The 20868-nt window shown below is 37.7% G+C and overlaps 1 protein-coding gene across 1 annotated transcript in view; it reads left to right on the top strand.

Annotated features, from left to right (window-relative positions):
* The window catches only part of TENM1 (teneurin transmembrane protein 1), a 786103-nt gene that overhangs the window by 526501 nt on the left and 238734 nt on the right, over positions 1–20868 (top strand). The window contains exon 13 of the mRNA XM_036840114.1: positions 2766–2966. Within this exon, the coding sequence (XP_036696009.1) occupies positions 2766–2966 (201 nt within the window). The remainder of the gene's footprint in view (positions 1–2765; positions 2967–20868) is intronic.

Below are 20868 nucleotides of genomic sequence, written 5' to 3'. Positions count from 1 at the left end.
TAGTAGAATTTTGGTGTGAAGATTGTATCTGTTCCAATATGAATGTCATTGGGCCTAGGGAAGGCAGTAGAGTTCCTGAGTTACTTTTGGAAGCTGTTTTTATGGGAATCCATCTGCAATCATGATATTTAAGTTGTACATCCAGATGCTATATGGACACACAGACATTCACCAAAAAATGGTGTCTATCACAACATCTACAATCTGCCCTGAAAAACATTTAACCTAATTAATTTAGACCCTTCTAATTTAAATTTTGTAAGTCGTTGAAAAAAAGACTTAGCTTATGTTTGCCTTCTAGGGGCCACTAAGAAAATTTACAGAATAACCAAGATAGCAAGGAATACCATGTTTAAATGTATAAACTTTTCAAATACAGGTTTTTAACAAAAAATATTTTAAGTCAGACATCACAAACCAGGAGCTCACAGGTTGAACTGGGCCCATGGATGGGTTTTGTTTGATTCACAAAGTGGTGGTGGTGGTGTTTTTGTTGTTGTTTAATGTGACGTATTTCCCAAAATTTAAAATAGAGAAATGTCATATAAAAGTCTATGTTTCTAGCTTCTCTTGAACAACTAGAAAATCTGGTAACCTTGGGCCCGCATTCCTATGTGGTGGCAATGATTGTAGCCAATTAGCAGCAGCTTCCTTTAAACTGGACACTTATTCCCAGCACACCCTGTTTGTTTGTTTTTTTAATTTTTGAATTAATGTACTTTATTTTTTAGAGAAGTTTTAGGCTGATATAAAAATTGAGCAAAAAGTACAGAGTTCCCATATAGCCCTCACCCCTACACACACACACACACACACACAGTTTCCCCTATTATTAACACCTTGCATTAGTAAAGTACCTTTGTTACAATTGATGAACCAATATTGGTACATTATGATTAGTAACTAAATAAAGCCCATAGTTTACTTAGGGTTCACTCCTGGTATTGTGCATTATATGGGTTTTGCTGAATGGATAATGTCATGTATCCACCATCATGGTATCATCCAGAATCATTTCACTGCCCTAAAAATCCTCTGTGCTCCACCTATTTATCCCTCGTCCTACTCCAGCCCCTGGCAACCACTGAGCTTTTTACTGTCTCTGTAGTCTTCCTTTTTCAGAATGTCATATAGTTTGAATCACACAGTATGGAAATTTTAAAACTGGCTTATTCCATTTAGCAACATGAATTTGTCTCCTCCATGTCTTTCCATGGCTTGATAGCTCATTTACTTTTCACTGAATTTCCGTGGTCTTGATATACCAGTTTGTTTATCCATTCATCTATTGAAGGACATCAAGGCTGTTTCCAAATTTAGGCAATTATGAATAGAGCTACTGTAAACATCATGGGCAGGTTTTCGTGGCGGTGTAATTTTCAACTCATTTGACACCCTGTTTTCTTACATCCAGCCCATCTCATTCAAGTATGCTACCAACCTGGTCCTTTCAGCCATATGACTTTGTGCCTCTTACTTACGTATGACTTGCCTATTCATTGAAGGTGGCCTTCTAAAAAAAGAAACTATATTAAGTTAAATACTATTTCATTTATTAAAATTATTGTATTTTTATGTAATAAAATTACCTCCTTCTGAAACAATATTCTACATTTTAGACTTTTCCTCTCCCTCCAAATAATGAACGGATGAAATCAGATGCACCTTCTGGTGTTTATTTGCTGATTAGCTCAGGTATTAAAGCATTGTGCTAATGATCCTGAGATCATGGGCTAATTATAATGGCAATAACACTAATTATAATACCGCTTAGTTAGACTTACTCTGTTCCATGGTACATGCCACACCCTAAAAGTAGGCCATTCTTGCAGATGATGGCAGATTGTATCACTCTATTTCCATTGCTGGAAAAGTAATTCAAAGCATACATCCTCATCATGGTTAAGTTATTTTGGTCTCATCTTATTTGTATGGGAAGATCAGAAATTTGGAAATCAACTTTCCCATTTCCCATGGGATGGTCACTCAATTAAAAGCACAAAATGATTTTCCCCAAGGCAAACATAGGAATCTACTTCTAAAATAGAGTGTTTGTTAGAATGTGTCCGAAAATTTCCAGACTTCACAGAATCCGAGACAAATATAATTGAGTCTGTGATATTCTAAAGCATTGAAAACTATGTCACAGTGTCCTGGTAGAAGGAGAAGCCACAAGGAAAAGAATTTTAAAATTACATTAAAAATGTTGCATTTTCAGTGCTTCTTAGGGATAAATGAGAAATTATAAGAAATTGATTATATTGTATGATTTCATGAAACAGCAGTCACCTCACCCAATACCTTAAATAATCCAAACTTAAATATATATAAAAACTCCTCTAGACACATCAAATAAAAGCCATTTCTGGGAGCTATGGTTCCAATTTCAGAAAAGACGAGGAATGACTTACTAAAAATTCTTGATCTTTCTTACAAAGCCAAGGAATTCTTATTGAAGGCCCACACTGGTCCACCCACCCATTTGCGTGGGAGTACTACACACTGCTCATAATTTCACATAGCATATGGTGTGGTTTCCTTCTTCTAAGTTTAGGTTGCAACCTTTATGATAGCCTACCATGTTTTTAAGTGCTAATAATATTCTGGTTTGAACACAGCATTTACATGAGTCATTTTATTGCCTAATTAAAACAGCATAAATGATATAATATTAGGAAATCAATGTATCTCGGTTTCATTGTCCCAAGGTAAACTGGCCACACCTGTTTACTTTCAACCTTTTCCCTCCTTTTTGGGGCCTTCAGAGGACTGCTTAGACCCAATGTGTTCCGGCCATGGCATCTGTGTAAAAGGAGAATGTCACTGTTCTACTGGTTGGGGAGGAATCAACTGTGAAACTCCACTTCCCATATGTCAAGAGCAGTGCTCAGGACACGGGACTTTTCTCCTGGACACTGGAACATGCAGCTGCGATCCCAAGTGGACAGGATCTGACTGCTCAACAGGTATGTCAGAGTTTTCTTCTTGTTCTTCTCCCTTCACTCCCAAGTTCTTACTGGTCTTTACCTTAAGGTAGTGTCTCTTAAACTCTGATCTGTATGCCTTCGTGGGTTATAAAGGGCTTCCAGGTATTCCCTAGGCTAGTATTTTACTGGATTTTCATATACAACATACTGCTGGGCTTTTAATCGTATTTTTCATTGTCATAGTTCTGTAGTTGAACTTCTGTCCTTGTTCTGTATTCTCCTGTAGTTATTTCATCCATTCTCAAGTCTTTTGTTATCAGTTCTATACAGATTATTTGAAATCTGTGTCTTCCCCAAATTTAAGTAGTCCTTCCTTTCCAGCCATCTGCAGAATATTTACACTGGGTGTCCCATCATGTAAAAACTCAACTTAGCCAGGCACTTTACTCTATTTCTATATTGCCATGTTCCTGCCCGATTACTAGTCCCACAACTTTGCTTCTCTACCCTAACATCATCCACAGTTCTCCGTTGTCTATAGAAAACCTTCAGATATCCTAGCCTGTTATCAAAAGCCCAGTACAAACTATTCCATATCTCTCTCTCCAGCCTATCTTGTACTTCTGCTTCCTGCATAAATCCCTCCTTCCGCTAAAGTAATCTGTATGCTCTCCTTACCCCCACTTTTCTCTGTGCCCTTTCCTCAGCAGGAATGCTAGTCCCTCTCCACCTATGAAAATTCACCTCATCCACCCAGACCAAGTACAGTTTTAGCCATTTTATAAAACTTTTCCTGATCACATCAACAGGATCCTCTGAAATCCTACCGTACTCATTGCTAGAGAATCAAAAAGGCATTGTGATGTAGGTATTTGAGTACATGACTTGTTTTTCCACCTAAACCAAAAATAAGGGATCGTTCTTTATATATTTTTTCTTATCCTCAGACCATGTGCTCATTAAGTGAGTAGAATTAATAAGTAATAGCTCTTACAAAGCCTCTGCTGATGAATTTTGTTGAGGATGTAAAATGGCACGTGATAAGCAAGAAGGACAGGTGCTCTGTGAGCACCTGAAATAGTTTTGAACCAAAAATCTGTAATGCTGTACTATAAAGAAACAGGAGAATCGCTCTGTTAAGGGAATTAATTCTAACCTAATACTTCACTGTACAAAATTTTGTTGCCTCACATGGAAATAATATGGGAGAAAGGATTGCATTTTACAATTTCAGAAAATGATTAAAATGATAAAGACAGTGTAATAATAACTAAAATGCAAATCTTAAAAATCACTCATTTATACACTTAGCAAATATAGTGTGCCTACTATGTGCTTGGCATGGTGCTTGGTGCTGGGGATATAGTGATGAACAAGATGGACGTGGTCCTTGCACACAAGGAGCTAGTGGAGGACACACATTGAACAATTAGAAGATAGTTAACAAAAGGGAAGTAACTGCATATTAGGGGACTGTACAGTATAGCTCTAACCTGATTATTAATTTATTTACTAAATGTTATTAAACACCTTCCATCCTTCCATGTGTCAGATATAGTATCATGGCCTAGAGCATACACTTACGTAACAATTATTGTGTATTAGACACTTTTCTAATTGTTGGACTTATGTTCACTTAATCTTCATAACAACCCTATGAGATAAGTACTGTAATTAGGCCCACTTTACACATGAGGAAACTGAGGCACAGAGAGATTAAATAACTTGCCCAAAGTCACCCCTATAACAAGTATCAGAGTCAGAATTTGGACTGAGGCATTCTGGCTTCATGCTTCATGCACTGAACCATTGTACTATACTGTCCTCTGGGAGCCCATCACCTAATTCACCATGTATAAAGAGGTATCATTGCTAGGCTGTGTCCAAGGCTATGTGCTGCAGAGCACAAAGAGGGGGGCATGGGTTACTTCTCTGAGAAGGAACCCTACAGCCAAGAAGACTTTGGAAAAGTCTTTTTTTTAAATTTATTTTATTCAAGTATAGTTGAATTACAATGTTGTGTTCATTACTGCTGTACAGCAAAGTGAATCAGTTATACATATATATATATTCTTTTTCATATTCTTTTGCATTATGGTTTATCACAGGAGACTGAATGTGCTATACAGTAGGACCTTGTTATTTATCCGTTCTATATATAATAGTTTGCATCTGCTAATCCCAAACTCCCAATCCATCCCTCCCTCACCCCGCCTTGGCAACCACAAGTCTGTTCTATATGTCCGTGAGTCTGTTTCTGTTTTGTAGATAGGTTCATTTGTGTCATATTTTAGATTCCACATATATGACAGGGACATAATAGGGGCTCAATAATGTTTGGCCAATGGACAATTAAATGAGGAGGTTAGAATGGTGCCCTAGCTCTCACATCTAGGGGCAAACTGCTTCGCCTTTCTGGCTTCAGTGCACTAGAATCCTTAAGGATGCTGAGACAGGTGAACTAGAGGCTACCACATTTGTGAAACATTGAACCACATATCTCTACACTTCTTCTATTAAACAAATTTTCCTTGAGCACTTACTATGTGCCATGTGCTAGCTCTTGGGATACATCAGTGAGGAATACAAAGATTCCTGCACTAGTGGAGCTTGCAGTCTGGCTGGGAGAGATAGACAGTAAACAATGAACAAGAAGTGTACAAGTTTCTGAAACATGAGGAAACTGAGGACCAGCGACGTTCAATGACTTGTCCAAGGCCATAGACCTGGCTAATTTGCAAACGTGCAAGTAGAAACCAGGGCTGTTGATTTCATTCTACATCTAGCGTTCCTTCCAGCCTCCACCCTCACCCCCACCAAAGGAAGAGTTAGACAAGGAGCCAGGGACTCAGGTATATAGATTAGCTTACTGAAAAGGGAAAGTTCAAGGAGATGAAGGGCATCAAATATCAAGTGTATGAATGACACATTCTTGTCCAGATACAATGTGGACTAAATGTAGACTAAATTAGAATGCAGACTAAAGCCACGTTCATCCATTCTAGACCCAGTAGAAAAAGAACACTGGAAGCATCTCTTGCTCAAAGAAGCAAAAGAGTGAATAAGTGTGATCCAAAACTTTGCAGCCTTTCAGGCAAAAGGCTTCCTAATAAAACTACCAACTTGAAAAACTGGGGGAGGAAATGCCTTCCAAATCTCCGGTGTCATGGTAGGAATAGTCCTTCTGTGATTTTTAAGCTCCATAAAGGTTGTTCCCACAGAGCATACTTAACCATCGAGATGATCTCACTGTGCAGACTTTTAATTGAGTGTGCTCAGTACAGGATGCAATTTAACATCTGATTCTTATAATGGATCATGTCATTTCAAAGGTGGTGGATACGCTCTTTGCCATTGATCATTTTCTTCCTCTAAGCACATGACGCTTAGCTGTTAGCATGTTAACTGTGCCGCTCTGATACCAAGGGGACTGCGGTGAATGGTTTACTGATTATTTTCAGTCTGTTTTTTAGGTACGTTGAGTATTGTTAATGGCAGTGAATTGATACTTGATATAGGATTCTTTAACCTGAAGGTCTCATGGTACTTCACAAAGGTTAACTCATTAGTCTTTAAAAATACCTCAAGAGGAATACAATAGAAGCTAGTTATAACGTAGTTTAGATTTGGATATACCGCAGGTCAAATCATACTCCCTTAAAATAGAACTCCTTACCACGAAATCTCAGTAATACATTTAGCCTGTACTGAAGATACTGGCCTTGGCTTCTAATATCAGCATCTACTACGTGTCTTTCATAAAATCTGGCTTCTCCTGGTCACATAGTCTTTGAAGGGGAGCAAAAAAGCAGAGTTTGGAGCTTAACTCCTTTCTTCCTGATGACACTTCCTCTGAGTCACCCCGTCTATTCTTACTCTCAGATAACTGACTGTGAAATTCATAGAAGGTAAGCATTCACAAAGAGAGGACAGCTTCTGCTTTTTCTACCCTGATTACCTCTCATTATACTGGATCTTAGAACTGGATTCATCAGCTAGAGAGATGGAACATTACGCCCTGAAGTATTTCTGAACCTCAGATATATATATATATATATATATATATATATATATTTTTTTTTTTTTTTGGCTATATAACAGAAATCATCTGAGGTACTATCATCATGTACCCCATCCAAGCAGGGTTAGTTCCTGAAGATCCCATAAGGCTTTGTTATAAGGATATTTGCTTTCAGGCTATCCTATGACATGTGGCCATCTTGTCCATCGGAGAGATGACACTGCGTGTGTGTATTTGTGTGCGTGTGCACCTGTGTGTCTATTCACAGCACAGTGACTTTGAGTAACTAATTTAACTTCTTTGAGTCTCAGCTGCCTCATTTTTGAAATGGTAGAAGATTAGCCAAATGGCCCTTGAGGCCCCTTTCAACACTGAGATCTATGATTCTTGATACTGTTTACTGAGCTGTTGACACTGATTATGAATGGTTCATGGATGCAGTCCATAAACTCTCTTAACTCCGTATTGTTTATGGTGAGGAAATATTAATTGTAAATAGTTTTGTTTTCATCATAAGGACATCCATACTTTGATATATAGACCATGCTGTTTGAGAATCTACCTCTATTTGTAGAGGTATACATGCACACACACACATAAACATGTGTATATATAACAATGTCTTGTTATGTTTTTAAGTGTTGCCTAATGGATGGTGATATGCATCTACTAATAAAACGGATAATTAGAGGAGGAAGTTGTAAAAGGCTCATATAATTATTATTGCTAGGAAAACTTTCCTTGATTACACAAGTATCATATGCTTTTAAAACATTATTAGTTTTCCCCTTTATTGAAAGTGCCAATAATCAAAAGATTTTCATCTGATTCTACATACCTATCACATACAACGCATCACTTTCCTGCAATTTCCAGGTATTGATTAGGCGATTTGAAATGATTAGTGTGTACGCTGTATTTTTCCTACAGATATTACAGTAACAGCAGGGTTGTACCTGCCATTTGATAAAGAAGCTTTGTTCAAAATCTAATGTACATGCTGCGGGCACAACGATATAGTCATTCATCATGCCACTGAAGAGAAAAATCCACTCATATATAAAGTAACTACCATTAAGTATCTTCAGTAGAAAAGAGATAATCAATGTACCCAGATTAGGAACCTAGGATTGCAGGTACTTTTCCCTCTTCAGTTCGGGGGGACACACTTGAATTTCTTAGGCACAGTAGCTGAGTTCTCAGAAGAAAAGTTTCTATTAATTAGTAAACAGTGTTAATATATTATAATGCTACAAATTCCCTGGACTTAAAAGAAAAGCTCAAATATAGACAACTAGTCACCAAAACACGATGGGAAGTTCTTTTTAGCGTACAGGGACAAAAGGCTTATGACTAATTCCTATGTAGGCTTAATTATTTTTAACTTGCATTCAAAGTATGACAACCTCTGATCAAATTTATTTTAAACTAATTCTTTTTCTACTCAGTGAAAAAATAAAGGGTAAACCTTAAGGTGACTCTGATTTGATTGATTTAATAAAACAAACCCCTGCTTGAAACATAGTGGCTACACCATTAACACTACAGTGAGGTCAAAACATTAACTGTAGATTTACTGAATCAGTAAGTGAAGTTCATTGGTGGCACTAGAAATACAACCCAAGAGCATCCTTAATAGAATTTCAATTCAAATTAAGTGTGTAAGATGGAATCCACATAAATATTTTTGAGAGGTAGATATGAAATGGAAAAAAATCATACTATTATCATGATTTCCTAGCAACACATCCTACTCAGAGATGGTTTGACACCCCCTAAGTTTTTTTTGTCTCAAGTGAAAATAGAAATTGAACTCCAAAATATTCTCAGATTCAAAAATCCCTTATTTTTATAAAAGAGAGTTCATTTAATAGCCATAAGATTATATATACAGTGAGGTGATTCAAAGCTCATCAGATATCAAATGTTTTCAAAATACGTCTTTTACATTCTGTTCTGAGACAATAAAAACCATGCCTGTTCTGCAATCATTAGCAGGCTGCAATGCAAAAATCCAGCGAAACTTTTGACAATTTGACAAGTTTGAAAAAGGAAGTACATTTGCAGCTTCCTCTCTGTAAATCTGAACTAACTCTACTGACTGTTCCAGGACATTAAAGCTTTAAAATTGTTTTTCAAACCAGGGACATATATTAAAATAAGGTGGCAACTGTGAGGCAAGAAAATGTAATTAAGTAAGCATGAGTGTGAAGATGCATGCTTACTTACATGGTTAAAGTACAGTTAATAATAAGGAATGCATTTGGACAGACCAGTAGGGGCATCAAAAGAAAACAGGAAAATTCTGTGCTTCACTATTAAATGCATTCCTCTCATTTGCCCAAAGTCTTATTCTGAATTCCAATTCATTTTCTATTTGGCATTTTTCTCAATTCACATTTATCTACATGAAATGGAAACACACCCAGAAAAGGGTGTATCTAAAAGGTGTATTTGGCCCTGTAGGTGAGATCCTGCAGGGAAAGTGGCCACCTGGGTGCCCACCTCCACAGTCTGACCTGCCGCCTGCTTCTCTAGTGGAGATGGCTGAGAGAGCTCGAAGGAAGCCAGAATTCAGTTGTGCACAATCGGTGGCCAGGACATACACAAGTATCAGAATAAGTTGTCCCAGTCCTGTGCAAAATCAAACGATTAGAGATACTGAAGAGCACCCCATACATCTCCCCCAAATAAACTGAAGGATACTTTCACTCCTGTAATTAAAACATCCTGCGTTTATCTGTTGGTTTTAATTTTTTCTCCAAATACTTACATATCCATTTTCTTCATTTCATTATTATGGCCATAATCCGGGGTCATTATTAGAATGTGGATTGCATATTGAGCTTTGATGATACAAAATACCTCCAGGACTGTTCCAGAGATTTGCTCTACATGTATTCTTCTGAGTCATTGGAAAGAAGGAGAAGAGGCATAGGAAGGACAGAGATTAGTCCTTCATTAAAGAGTAAGGACAATACATTTTTACCTGGAAACTTAATAAGGTGGAGCTCATAGAAATTCTGAATGGGTACTTGCCTCTGCTATAAAGAACTTGACTTGTACTTGTACTTCCACATTCCCAATAACCTAGCAAACAGGTTTCTATTACTCTCGTAACATCCATAAGGTCTAAGCAGGGTTGGTAATAAGTTTCCTCATTTTATAGCTGAAGGAACTAATTTGCCGTGAGACACAAGGAAAAAGTTACTTTATTGTATATGCTTCAGAGTTGAGGTTGGCAATAGAATTCACAGCCCAGTGTCCTATCCTAAGGATCAGTGTGGATTAATTTTGTTTTTATCCTGCTTGTGACTTGCAGAGCTTCTTGAATATAAGAACCCATGTCTTATATACACTACCAAATGTAAAATAGATAGCTAGTGGGAAGCAGCCGCATAGCACAGGGAGATCAGCTCGGTGCTTTGTGACCACCTAGAGGGGTGGGGTAGGGAGGGTGGGAGGGAGACGCAAGAGGGAGGAGATATGGGGATATATGTGTATGTATAGCTGATTCACTTTGTTATACAGCAGAAACTAACACAACAATGTAAAGCAATTATACTCCCATAAAGATGTTAAAAAAAAAAAAGAACCCATGTCTTTCATAAATCATAGAAAATGTTTAGTCATCATCTCATCGGATCTTGATTTTCCCACTTTCTCTGTTACCTCCTTTCAGAAGTTCCATTAGACTGTCCCACTCTGGCCTCTATGTCTTTTATTCTTTTTCCAATTTTACATTTCTTTGTTTCTCTGTTGTTTTATAGGTGATTTCTTCAAATTTGTCTTCTGGCTCACTAAATATCTCTTCAGCTGTGTTTATTATGGTGGTTAACCCTTCCATTAGATTTTAAATTTCAGTGATTTCTTTTGATTTCTAAAATTTTAATTTAGTTTTTTTTCAAATATGCCTCATTAATTTTTGGCAATTTCTTGTTCCTTAATCCTGTTTTTGTTTACTCTCTTTTCTTTAAACATACTAAACATAGTTATTTTATATGCTATATTTGAAAATAGATCGTGTTAAGGCTTTGTGGGTCTGGGTCTGTGGTTTCTTGTTTCTGTCAACTCTTGCATATGATGGCTTGCTTTTTTGTTTCTTTTATTTTTTAATTGTTGGGTCAAATATATTTAAATTCTAAGTCTGGGGAAGATTTACGTTTGTTTCTGTCAGAACCTGTCTGCACTACAGATCAGGGCAAACTATTTTTTTACTGTAGTATAGTTGACTTACAATATTATATTAGTTTCAGGTGTACAACATGGTAACTATTTGTACTAATTTAAAGTTTAAATTAAAAATCTCAGGTTACAGTTTTTCAGACCATACAGATAGTACAAATTCAGGCCCCAAACCCACATGAAACTTGGCTAGTCGCCATGAAGTATCAGAGGAGGCTTGTTATTTAACATCCTCAGACCCAAGCCTGAGACAGATTATTTCCTTCTAGTCTGTTTCTGCAAGGCACATTTTCATCTAGATTGGTTTTAATATGGATCCCTGATCCTGTGCAGGCCCAAGGTTCAGCTAACAATCTGTTTCCCACTCTGGACCCTCACCAGAACTCTAGGTCACCCAGATCAGCAGATGCCTCTGGTGTACTGGCATACCTCTGACTCTCCATATAATCTTAAGCTAATCAGCCGCTGTGGATCTCAATTTATACATCTGCAAAATGTGTTTTTCAGCTAAGTTCGTATTTCAATTTATTTTATTTTATTTTATTTTTAAATTATTTATTTATTTATTTATTTATGGCTGTGTTGGGTGTTCGTTTCTGTGCGAGGGCTTTCTCTAGTTGCGGCAAGCGGGGGCCACTCTTCATCGCGGTGCACGGGCCTCTCACTATCGCGGCCTCTCTTGTTGCGGAGCACAGGCTCCAGACGCGCAGGCTCAGTAGTTGTGGCACACGGGCTTAGTTGCTCCGCGGCATGTGGGATCTTCCCAGACCAGGGCTTGAACCCGTGTCCCCTGCATTGGTAGGCGGATTCTCGACCACTGCGCCACCAGGGAAGCCCTCAATTTATTTTTAATAGTTAACTTTTTTCACTTTAAGTGGAGAAAAAATATTTAAGTTCTAATTAAGTCAAGAATTTTTTCTACTAAGGTATGTGTGAACACATTAGAGTCCAACAAACCTAGAAGAGTTTATTCCAGCTAGCAAAATGGTTCAGTTAGTGTGCATTGGAAGAATGTTCTGAGAAGTACTGTTCAAAAGATATTTCTGAAGCCATAGCAGTCAAAGTTAATGGTGGAGTCAAGAGTAAACAATTTCAACAATCAAAGAGAGCTTCCCACACTTCTCTGCTAGGTCCATTCATTTTTAAAATTGAATTCTGCATGTCAAGCAGTGAAAGGTAAAGCATTCTAAATACTACTGCCTGCTTTCATTTCCAACCGTCTTTGTTTATTTCTTCTTTGACAGACTTTTGGCATAATCATGGAATATTGACACTAGATTAGATCTTAGAGATCACCTAGGTTTGCCCTTCCTTTTATAAAAGAAAACTGAGGCCCAGAAAGGTTGAATGATTTTATGTAAGGTCAAGTAGCTAATTAGGCATATAGTTAATATGAGAGACAAGTCTCATGATTTCTGGTTTAGACCTTTTGTCCAATATACCATTCAGAGAGACTTGTTCAAATTCAACAGATGTTACCTTTCCATTGTCAGCACTGCCACTGAATCTCTAGAAAATTGGCAATGAGCATATATACAGGGCAGGATCCCAGCATCTATCTCTTCCTTGACTATCAGAATGTTATGATTTAGGGGAGAAGTAGGTTGATGAAAGTGATCTGAGCCAGTGTTGGGAAAAAAAAAACAATGTTATGAAAATTGTCAGAGATTCAGCATAGAAAAATTCAAACAGAAATGAACTCAAATCCCAGCTCTGCTTCTAAGAGTTACTGTGTGACCTTGAGTAAGTTAATTGGTTTCTCCGAGCCTCTCCTGTAAAATGGGGAAGTAATTCTTACTTTGTAGGGTAGTTGTAAGGGTTAAATGAGATAATATATGTGAAACACCTAGCATAGTGCTTCTCCCATAGTAGACGTTAAATTATAATAATAAATGGTAGCCATTATTGTCATTATATTTCAATTCTCATTGTAAAGACACATTTCAAAGACAAATCTTTTGTAAGTAGAAGATAAATTAGTAGATGTCTCAAAGAAGTTCATTTTCAGACGTGGTAAAGCTGAATTAATTTAAAGGAGTATGAAAATTCTTTCTATTCCAAAGTCATTACATTTATTTTTGGTCCCTTTCCAAATGGTATTATTTCTTGTGTTTGTAGAATAGATGTTTCACTGAAAAGTTGGCTAAAAAGTATTTATTCTATCTCTCCACTCCCTTTAGTTTAAGTCCTGCTATTCATCATAAAATCACATTCAAGGAAAATTTATATTCCTGATCTGTCTGCTAAGATTAGGTTCAGTAACAGGAAATACCTCCCTCAGGGGAGGCAAAAAAAGAGTAGCTTTAACAAGATATAACTTTGACCTTACTCTCACACAAAAGAAATCTAGAGGTGGGCAGACCAAGGCTTATATGATGACTCCAGAAAGAAAGTTTCTGCTGGCTCACACCTCTAGTATCCCTAAGATGGGACCCTTATCCTCATAGTACACAATGGCAGCCAGTGCTCCAGCCACCACATCTTCATTTCAGGCAAGATGAAAGAATGGAGGAGAAAAGGGCCTGTCTCCTCTCTTTTAAGGAGACTTCATTGATGCTACTGCTGGAAACATTTACTTATATCTCATTGACCAATAATTAAATCATATGACCACACCTAGATGCAAAGGAAGCCAAGAAATGTAATCTTTATTTAAGGAAGCCATGTGCACAGCTAAATAACATCAAATTTCATTGTAGTTTTCTAGCTTCCAACCAACACATCAGGGCAACAAGATCACTTCCGTGACTCACCATGTCCTCAACATAAAGCCAAACCCATAGCTCAATAGAAATAAAACTTTCTGTGTATTGGGACAGTGAGACACTTCACCTACGGATCCTCTTCAAGATTTAGTATGGAAAATGAATTAAGGTATCTCCTTATTAGTTGTCGTATTGATAGCATGTTGAAATGACAATATTTTTGACATATTGGGTTAAATACAATATATTATTAACATTAATTTCACCTGTATTTAAAAAAATTTTAATGTGGCTACTAGAAAATTTAAAGTTACATCTGTGGCTTACATTTGAGGTTCACATTATATTTCTATTGGACAGCATTGCTCTAGCATATGGCAGTATTAAGTTTAGCCTGGAAAATATAGCTAAATGTATCTTCTAAATTAAACTGAACATAATATAACTAAATGTATCTTGCAAATTAAACTGAACATATTCAGATAGCAAGGTAACTTGAATAAGTACCTTGTAGTATAGGATTGTCAACAAAGTCAGCTGTATGTGGAAAAGGTTTACCAAAAATGATGATTTGGGTTTTAGTATAATTGATCAACAATCCTTTTTGGCACTAAGACACCAAGGGTAACCATAATTAAATCCAGTTCTAGTTTATGACAATAAAACCATAAGAAAGAAGTATAAAAGAATGCTTATACTTATATTTCCTAAGACAGGAGAAGCATCAAGTCATTATACTCAGAGTTCTGCAAAATATGATAAAGAATACAAATGTGGGACAACAGTAGAATAATTAAATGCCTAATGATAACCTACTTCTTGTATAGAACATAGGCCTGAGAAGCCCAGACTTTTAATCTCTCAAGAAGGAAACCAGCATATGTTTTAAATAAAATGTCTAATGAAATAATAGGTTTCTAACTTGGATGGACTTAAGAGTTTTTATGTCATAAAATGAGTTAGGACACTCTTCAGTCCAGCCAGAAAACCTATAGAGATAATAAACAAACTGGCACGGATTAGAGCTTGTCATTCAGAGTGGCTCTTGGGTGGTTCTTCAACCATGAAATCTTCCTCAGATGCTTTATTTAGCTTGATTGTTTAAAAAATCATGTGTGCTATATAAGGGGGAATTACTAAAACATAGACAGAGGTGGCTCGGGATCACCAAGTTGTCAGTTGTCATCTGAGAGATGCCATGACCTTGCTCTCTAAGTACATACCTGTGTAACTACCACAGACCCTGGCCTCTTTACGGGATGGAACAACCAAATTCAGATCTTTCCACAAGGTCATATGAAATCTGAGTTTTTACTTAGCAATAAGCTTTTCATAAACACAGCTTGACTTTGATAAAAATCCAATGGCCTCTTTTTATTTAGGAAGGTCACCACGTTTGTTTTTCTCTATCCAACATTCTTGGCAAACCAGATACTAGGACAGTAGAGACAGAGAGTGTATCCATTTTAATTATCATCCACCCATTCATAATGAGAGATGTCCCTCGCTTAAGGACCATGAGGGAAGGATTGAAATGGCCCTTGGGAATCAGTGGATTACCAATAGAGTGTGATAGCTCCCAGGCCATCTCAATCCTCTCAGCCTCCTGGCATTGTCAGTCCAAACATAAATGCAAAAGAGCTCTAGAACAGCTATACCAAGGGTTAAAATAGTGACAAAATTATTAATTTCTGCCTTTTTCGTAATATCCATCTAAGCAAGGTAGTGAGAAAGAGAAGCTAATCCTAGTCAATAATCCTATATAGCAAATAAAATCTATAATGTTGGCCTCCAGGCTAGATACAAAGTTTCTTATAGATTTATCCCACATCCTACTCTTCAGTACCAGCAGGTTTGGTGCATAAAAACATTTTTTATGTGTGAGGAAATTTCCTTTTGGGTTAATACATCTCCCTCTAAAAATATATCTCTCTCTAAAAGATTGGTTCATGGGGAAGCAACCCACGTAGTCCCTGAAGACTTCTGGTAGAAAGCAATAGGATCCACCACCATCCTAGAATTCAACTCTTAAGATATGACTAATTCTACCATAAGGAGCAGAGAATGGATAAAAGTTCAAAGATGATTTTAAAAGGGCCATATATCCAAGCAAACTGTGTGCACCTTGACAGGAGATATACAAGGGTAAAGGCAAATCATTTCCAGATTGTCAGGGAACTGAATCAGGACCAAAAGGAAGACAGTCCAGTATATAAGTCAGACATTCAATAGCGGTTCACCTTACCTCTGCCAAGTTTTGTAGTTGTTATTGTTTCTTAGCTAAGTGGAGAGGGAGAGAGGCAAAACTCTCATATATGGGAAGATACCTATGTTAAACACAAGGTCTCATGAACATGTTTAAACCAATCAGAAAAGACAGTGTAACAACAGGGTCTCTACCTGTGGAATTCCAGCCTGGGATGTACCAGAAAAATCCTGGTCATCAAAGAACACTTTGGTGACTCTGAGGATTCTATTTTATATAGATAGATACATCCAATATAATTATTATATAGTACATTGTCTGTTGAAGCTTCTACCAACACTGGACTAGTTCAACCTAATCTGGCAGACAAAAACCTCTGTCTGCAAAGTTGGAAGACCCCCTATTTCTGCAAATGTATTAGACATACTTTTTCTGGCCCAGGTAATCTGTACCATGGTGGGGCTCATTAATGACTATAATGATGATTATGATAATAATAATAGTGACAAAGATATTACATTTATTGAGCTCTTACTATATACGTGCTTTACATTATTATGCATTTAATCTTCATGACAAGTCAGTATTTCCAAGGTATTTTCTATACAACTGTTTACTGCAAGATGTTATAGACAAACAAAAACCATTCTATGGTGAAAAAGTAAAAGGAGAAATCTACGTGTTAGCTCCCACTTGAAAATTCACAAAGCACATTCTCATGTTATAGATTCTAAAAATTCCCTGCATGAGGAAAGCTGTCTACCAGAGCTTCCCACAAAATTTTGATCAGTAAACCCAGGTTTCGCTTAACATTTCTTTATATCCTGTGGAGATAGAAGTGTTCTTTGGAACCACTTTGGGAAAAGGTGCTATAGAATGCTATCATCATTTTATAGATAAGGAAATGAAAACCTAGAGAAGTTCAGCAGTGTACCTCAGATCACATAGCCATTTGGAGGCAGAACCTTTGAAGCTAGGTCTATTTATTGCCAAAGCCCATACTCATCATTAACTGTAATGACTCAGATAATTGTTATCACATATTAACTGTCTATTATGTTCAATATGCTATATGTATATTGCCTTTCATCCTTGTAACAATCCTGCAGTGAGAGTACTGTTATTCCCATTTTATAAATGAAGAAAATGAGGCTTGATTAGATCCAATGGCTTACCCAGACCTTGCCAGAAAAGCTTATCCAGGGCTGTCAACAGGACTGTAGAGCTGGCCGGTTCTGGTTATGTAGTCTTTTTTTTTTTTTTTTTTTTTTAATTTATTTATTTATTTTATTTATTTATTTATGGCTGTGTTGGGTCTTCATTTCTGTGCGAGGGCTTTCTCTAGCTGCGGCAAGCGGGGACCACTCTTCATCGCGGTGCGCGGGCCTCTCACTATCGCGGCCTCTCTTGTTGCGGAGCACAGGCTCCAGACGCGCAGGCTCAGTAGTTGTGGCTCACGGGCCTAGTTGCTCCGCGGCATGTGGGATCTTCCCGGACCAGGGCTCGAACCCGTGTCCCCTGCATTGGCAAGCAGATTCTCAACCACTGCGCCACCAGGGAAGCCCTGGTTATGTAGTCTTAAGCAAATTACCTAACCTCTTGAATTTTCAATGTCAGTATCTGTAAAATGGGTGTAATATCTCTGGCACATAATGGTTAGTAAATAGTTTCTAAAACAAGTGTAATCAAGCCAGTATACTTTGAAATAAACACATAGCGAGGGACTTCCCTGGTGGTCCAGTGGGTAAGACTCTGTGCTCCCAATGCAGGGAGCCCAGGTTCAATCCCTGATCAGGAAACTAGATCCTGCATGCATGCCACAACTGAGTCAGCATGCCACAACTAAGGAGTCTGCATGCCGCAACTAAAGAGCCTGCGTGCCACAACTAAGACCCGGAGCAGCCAAAATAAATAAATAAATAAATATTTAAAAAAAAAACACATAGTGAGGTTTAACATCATTGGAAGTATGGTTCATGAATTTATTCATTACCTCTAAGGTAGATGTGAACTTGATATCAATCAAGTTTTTAGGCATCATTAGAGAAGGCAGTTGAGGGCCAGAGAGTAGCAGGCAATCAAATAAACCCCAGGCCCAGGGAGGGAAGATATAAATTCTGTAAAGGTCATACTTTCAGATTCAGTCAGAAAGGTTCAGCACAGTGTAATACAAAGAACACAATACAGTGTCAGACAGACTGCGTTTGATGCCAGCCTCACCCCTAATTAGCCACATGACCTTAAGCAACTCATTTCACCTCTCTGAGCAACAACACCTCATCTCAAACATGGAATTAACACTATTTTGCAAGGTTGCCATGAAGATTAAATGCGGTAATGTATGTAAACATTCTAGCACTGAACCTGGCACTCATGACATGGTAGGTTTGGCCCCTAGGACTTTGCCTTCTACCTTCTAGAGCGGCATACTTTAACCAACAAAAGGGAAATGTATCGATGAATGGGCGTCTATCTGGTCCCAGAAATGTGCCTGGCGCCCTCAAGGTGGTCTGAAGTGGAAACGATGTTAATTACAGTCTTTTAACTATCAATCTCAAAGTATCCTCAATCGCTGTAAAAGTGACATGTGTCACTAAGAATAAGGAACCCAGAGAGAATAAAGTAATCCAAAACAATTTTTAAAGCAGCGGGGAAGGAACATTTCCCAACTTTGGCAGCTGATTTACATCTATTAAGCTGATATAACCAGGTGCAAAATCCTGGGGCAAAATTTAAATATCACTCTTTTTTCCCTGCAAATTTTCAAGCAAGGTATAAATTCTGTGCGTGTTTATGCAAATATCTTATAGATGTGTTATAGATACACTTGGTGGGGGGGCATTTCCCCCATTCTATGCTGAGGCTAGAGCACACTCTACTGACTGCCTAAATAAAAGTGCGCATAGCCTTTAATCTCCAAGCACATATTTAAACCAGAAAGTCACACACAATCAAACATGCTCACAGCCACACAAATGCATAAACACGCATACACCGAAACACTCATGCACACACTCTGAAACACATTTGTACTCATGCACACACTCTTTTTTTTATTTCAGATTTTAAAAAGGCATTTATTTTTTTTTAACATCTTTATTGGAGTATAATTGCTTTACAATGGTGTGTTAGTTTCTGCTGTATAACAAAGTGAATCAACTATACACATACATATATCCCCATATCTCCTCCCTCTTGCATCTCCCTCCCACCCTCCCTATCCCACCCCTTTGGGTGGTCAGAAAGCACTGAGCTGATCTCCCTGTGCTATGCGGCTGCTTCCCACTAGCTATCTAGTTTACATTTGGTAGTGTATATATGTCCGTGCCACTCTCTCACTTCGTCCCAGCTTACCCTTCCCACTCCGCGTGTCCTCAAGTCCATTCTCTACATCTGCGTCTTTATTCCTATCCTGCCCCTAGGTTCTTCAGAATCATTTCTTTTTTTTTTTTTTAGATTCCATATATATGTGTTAACATATGGTATTTTTCTCTTTCTGACTTACTTCACTCTGAATGACAGACTCTAGGTCCATCCACTTCACTACAAATAACTCAATTTCGTGTCTTTTTATGGGTGAGTAATGTTCCATTGTATATATGTGACACATCTTCTTTACCCATTCATCTATCAATGGACACTTAGGTTGCTTCCATGTCCTGGCTATTGTAAACAGTGCTGCAATGAACATTGTGGTACATGACTCTTTTTGAATTATGGTTTTCTCAGGGTATATGCCCAGTAGGGGGATTGCTGGGTCATATGGTAGTTCTATTTTTAGGTTTTTAAGGAACCTCCATACTGTTCTCCATAGTGGCTGTATCAATTTACATTCCCACCAACAGTGCAAGAGGGTTCCCTTTCCTCCACACCATCTCCAGCATTGATTGTTTGTAGATTTTTTGATGATGGCCATTCTGACTGGTGTGAGGTGACACCTCATTGTAGTTTTGATTTGCATTTCTCTAATGATTGATGATGTTGAGCATTCTTTCATGTGTTTGTTGGCAATCTGTATATCTTCTTTGGAGAAATGTCTAGGTCTTCTGCCCATTTTTGGATTGGGTTGTTTGTTTTTTTGATATTGAGCTGCATGAGCTGCTTGTATATTTTGGAGATTAATCCTTTGTCAGTTGCTTCGTTTGCAAATATTTTCTCCCATTCTGAGGGTTGTCTTTTCTTCTTGTTTATGGTTTCCTTTGCTGTGCAAAGCTTTTAAGTTTCATTAGGTCCCATTTGTTTATTTTTGTTTCTATTTCCATTTCTCTAGGAGGTGGGTCAAAAAGGATCTTGCTGTGATTTATGTCGTAGAGTGTTCTGCCTATGTTTTCCTCTAAGAGTTTGATAGTGTCTGGCCTTACATTTAGATCTTTAATCCATTTTGAGTTTATTTTTGTGTATGGTGTTAGGGAGTGTTCTAATTTCATTCTTTTACATGTAGCTGTCCAGTTTTCCCAGCACCACTTATTGAAGAGACTGTCTTTTCTCCATTGTATAGTCTTGTCTCCTTTATCAAAGGTAAGGTGACCATATGTGCGTGGGTTTATCTCTGGGCTTTCTATCCTGTTCCATTGATCTATATTTCTGTTTTTGTGCCAGTACCATACTGTCTTGATTACTGTAGCTTTGTAGTATAGTCTGAAGTCAGGGAGCCTCATTCCTCCAGCTCCATTTTTCTTTCTCAGGATTGCTTTGGCTATTCGGGGTCTTTTGTGTTTCCATACAAATTGTGAGATTTTTTGTTCTAGTTCTGTGGGAAAATGCCAGTGGTAGTTTGATAGGGATTGCATTGAATCTGTAGATTGCTTTGGGTAGTATAGTCAT

Source organism: Balaenoptera musculus, chromosome X (genome assembly GCF_009873245.2).
Source record: "Balaenoptera musculus isolate JJ_BM4_2016_0621 chromosome X, mBalMus1.pri.v3, whole genome shotgun sequence".
Lineage (NCBI taxonomy): Eukaryota > Metazoa > Chordata > Mammalia > Artiodactyla > Balaenopteridae > Balaenoptera > Balaenoptera musculus.
Note: the sequence above shows the minus strand (reverse complement) of the source record. Positions and strands in the feature narration are given on the sequence as shown.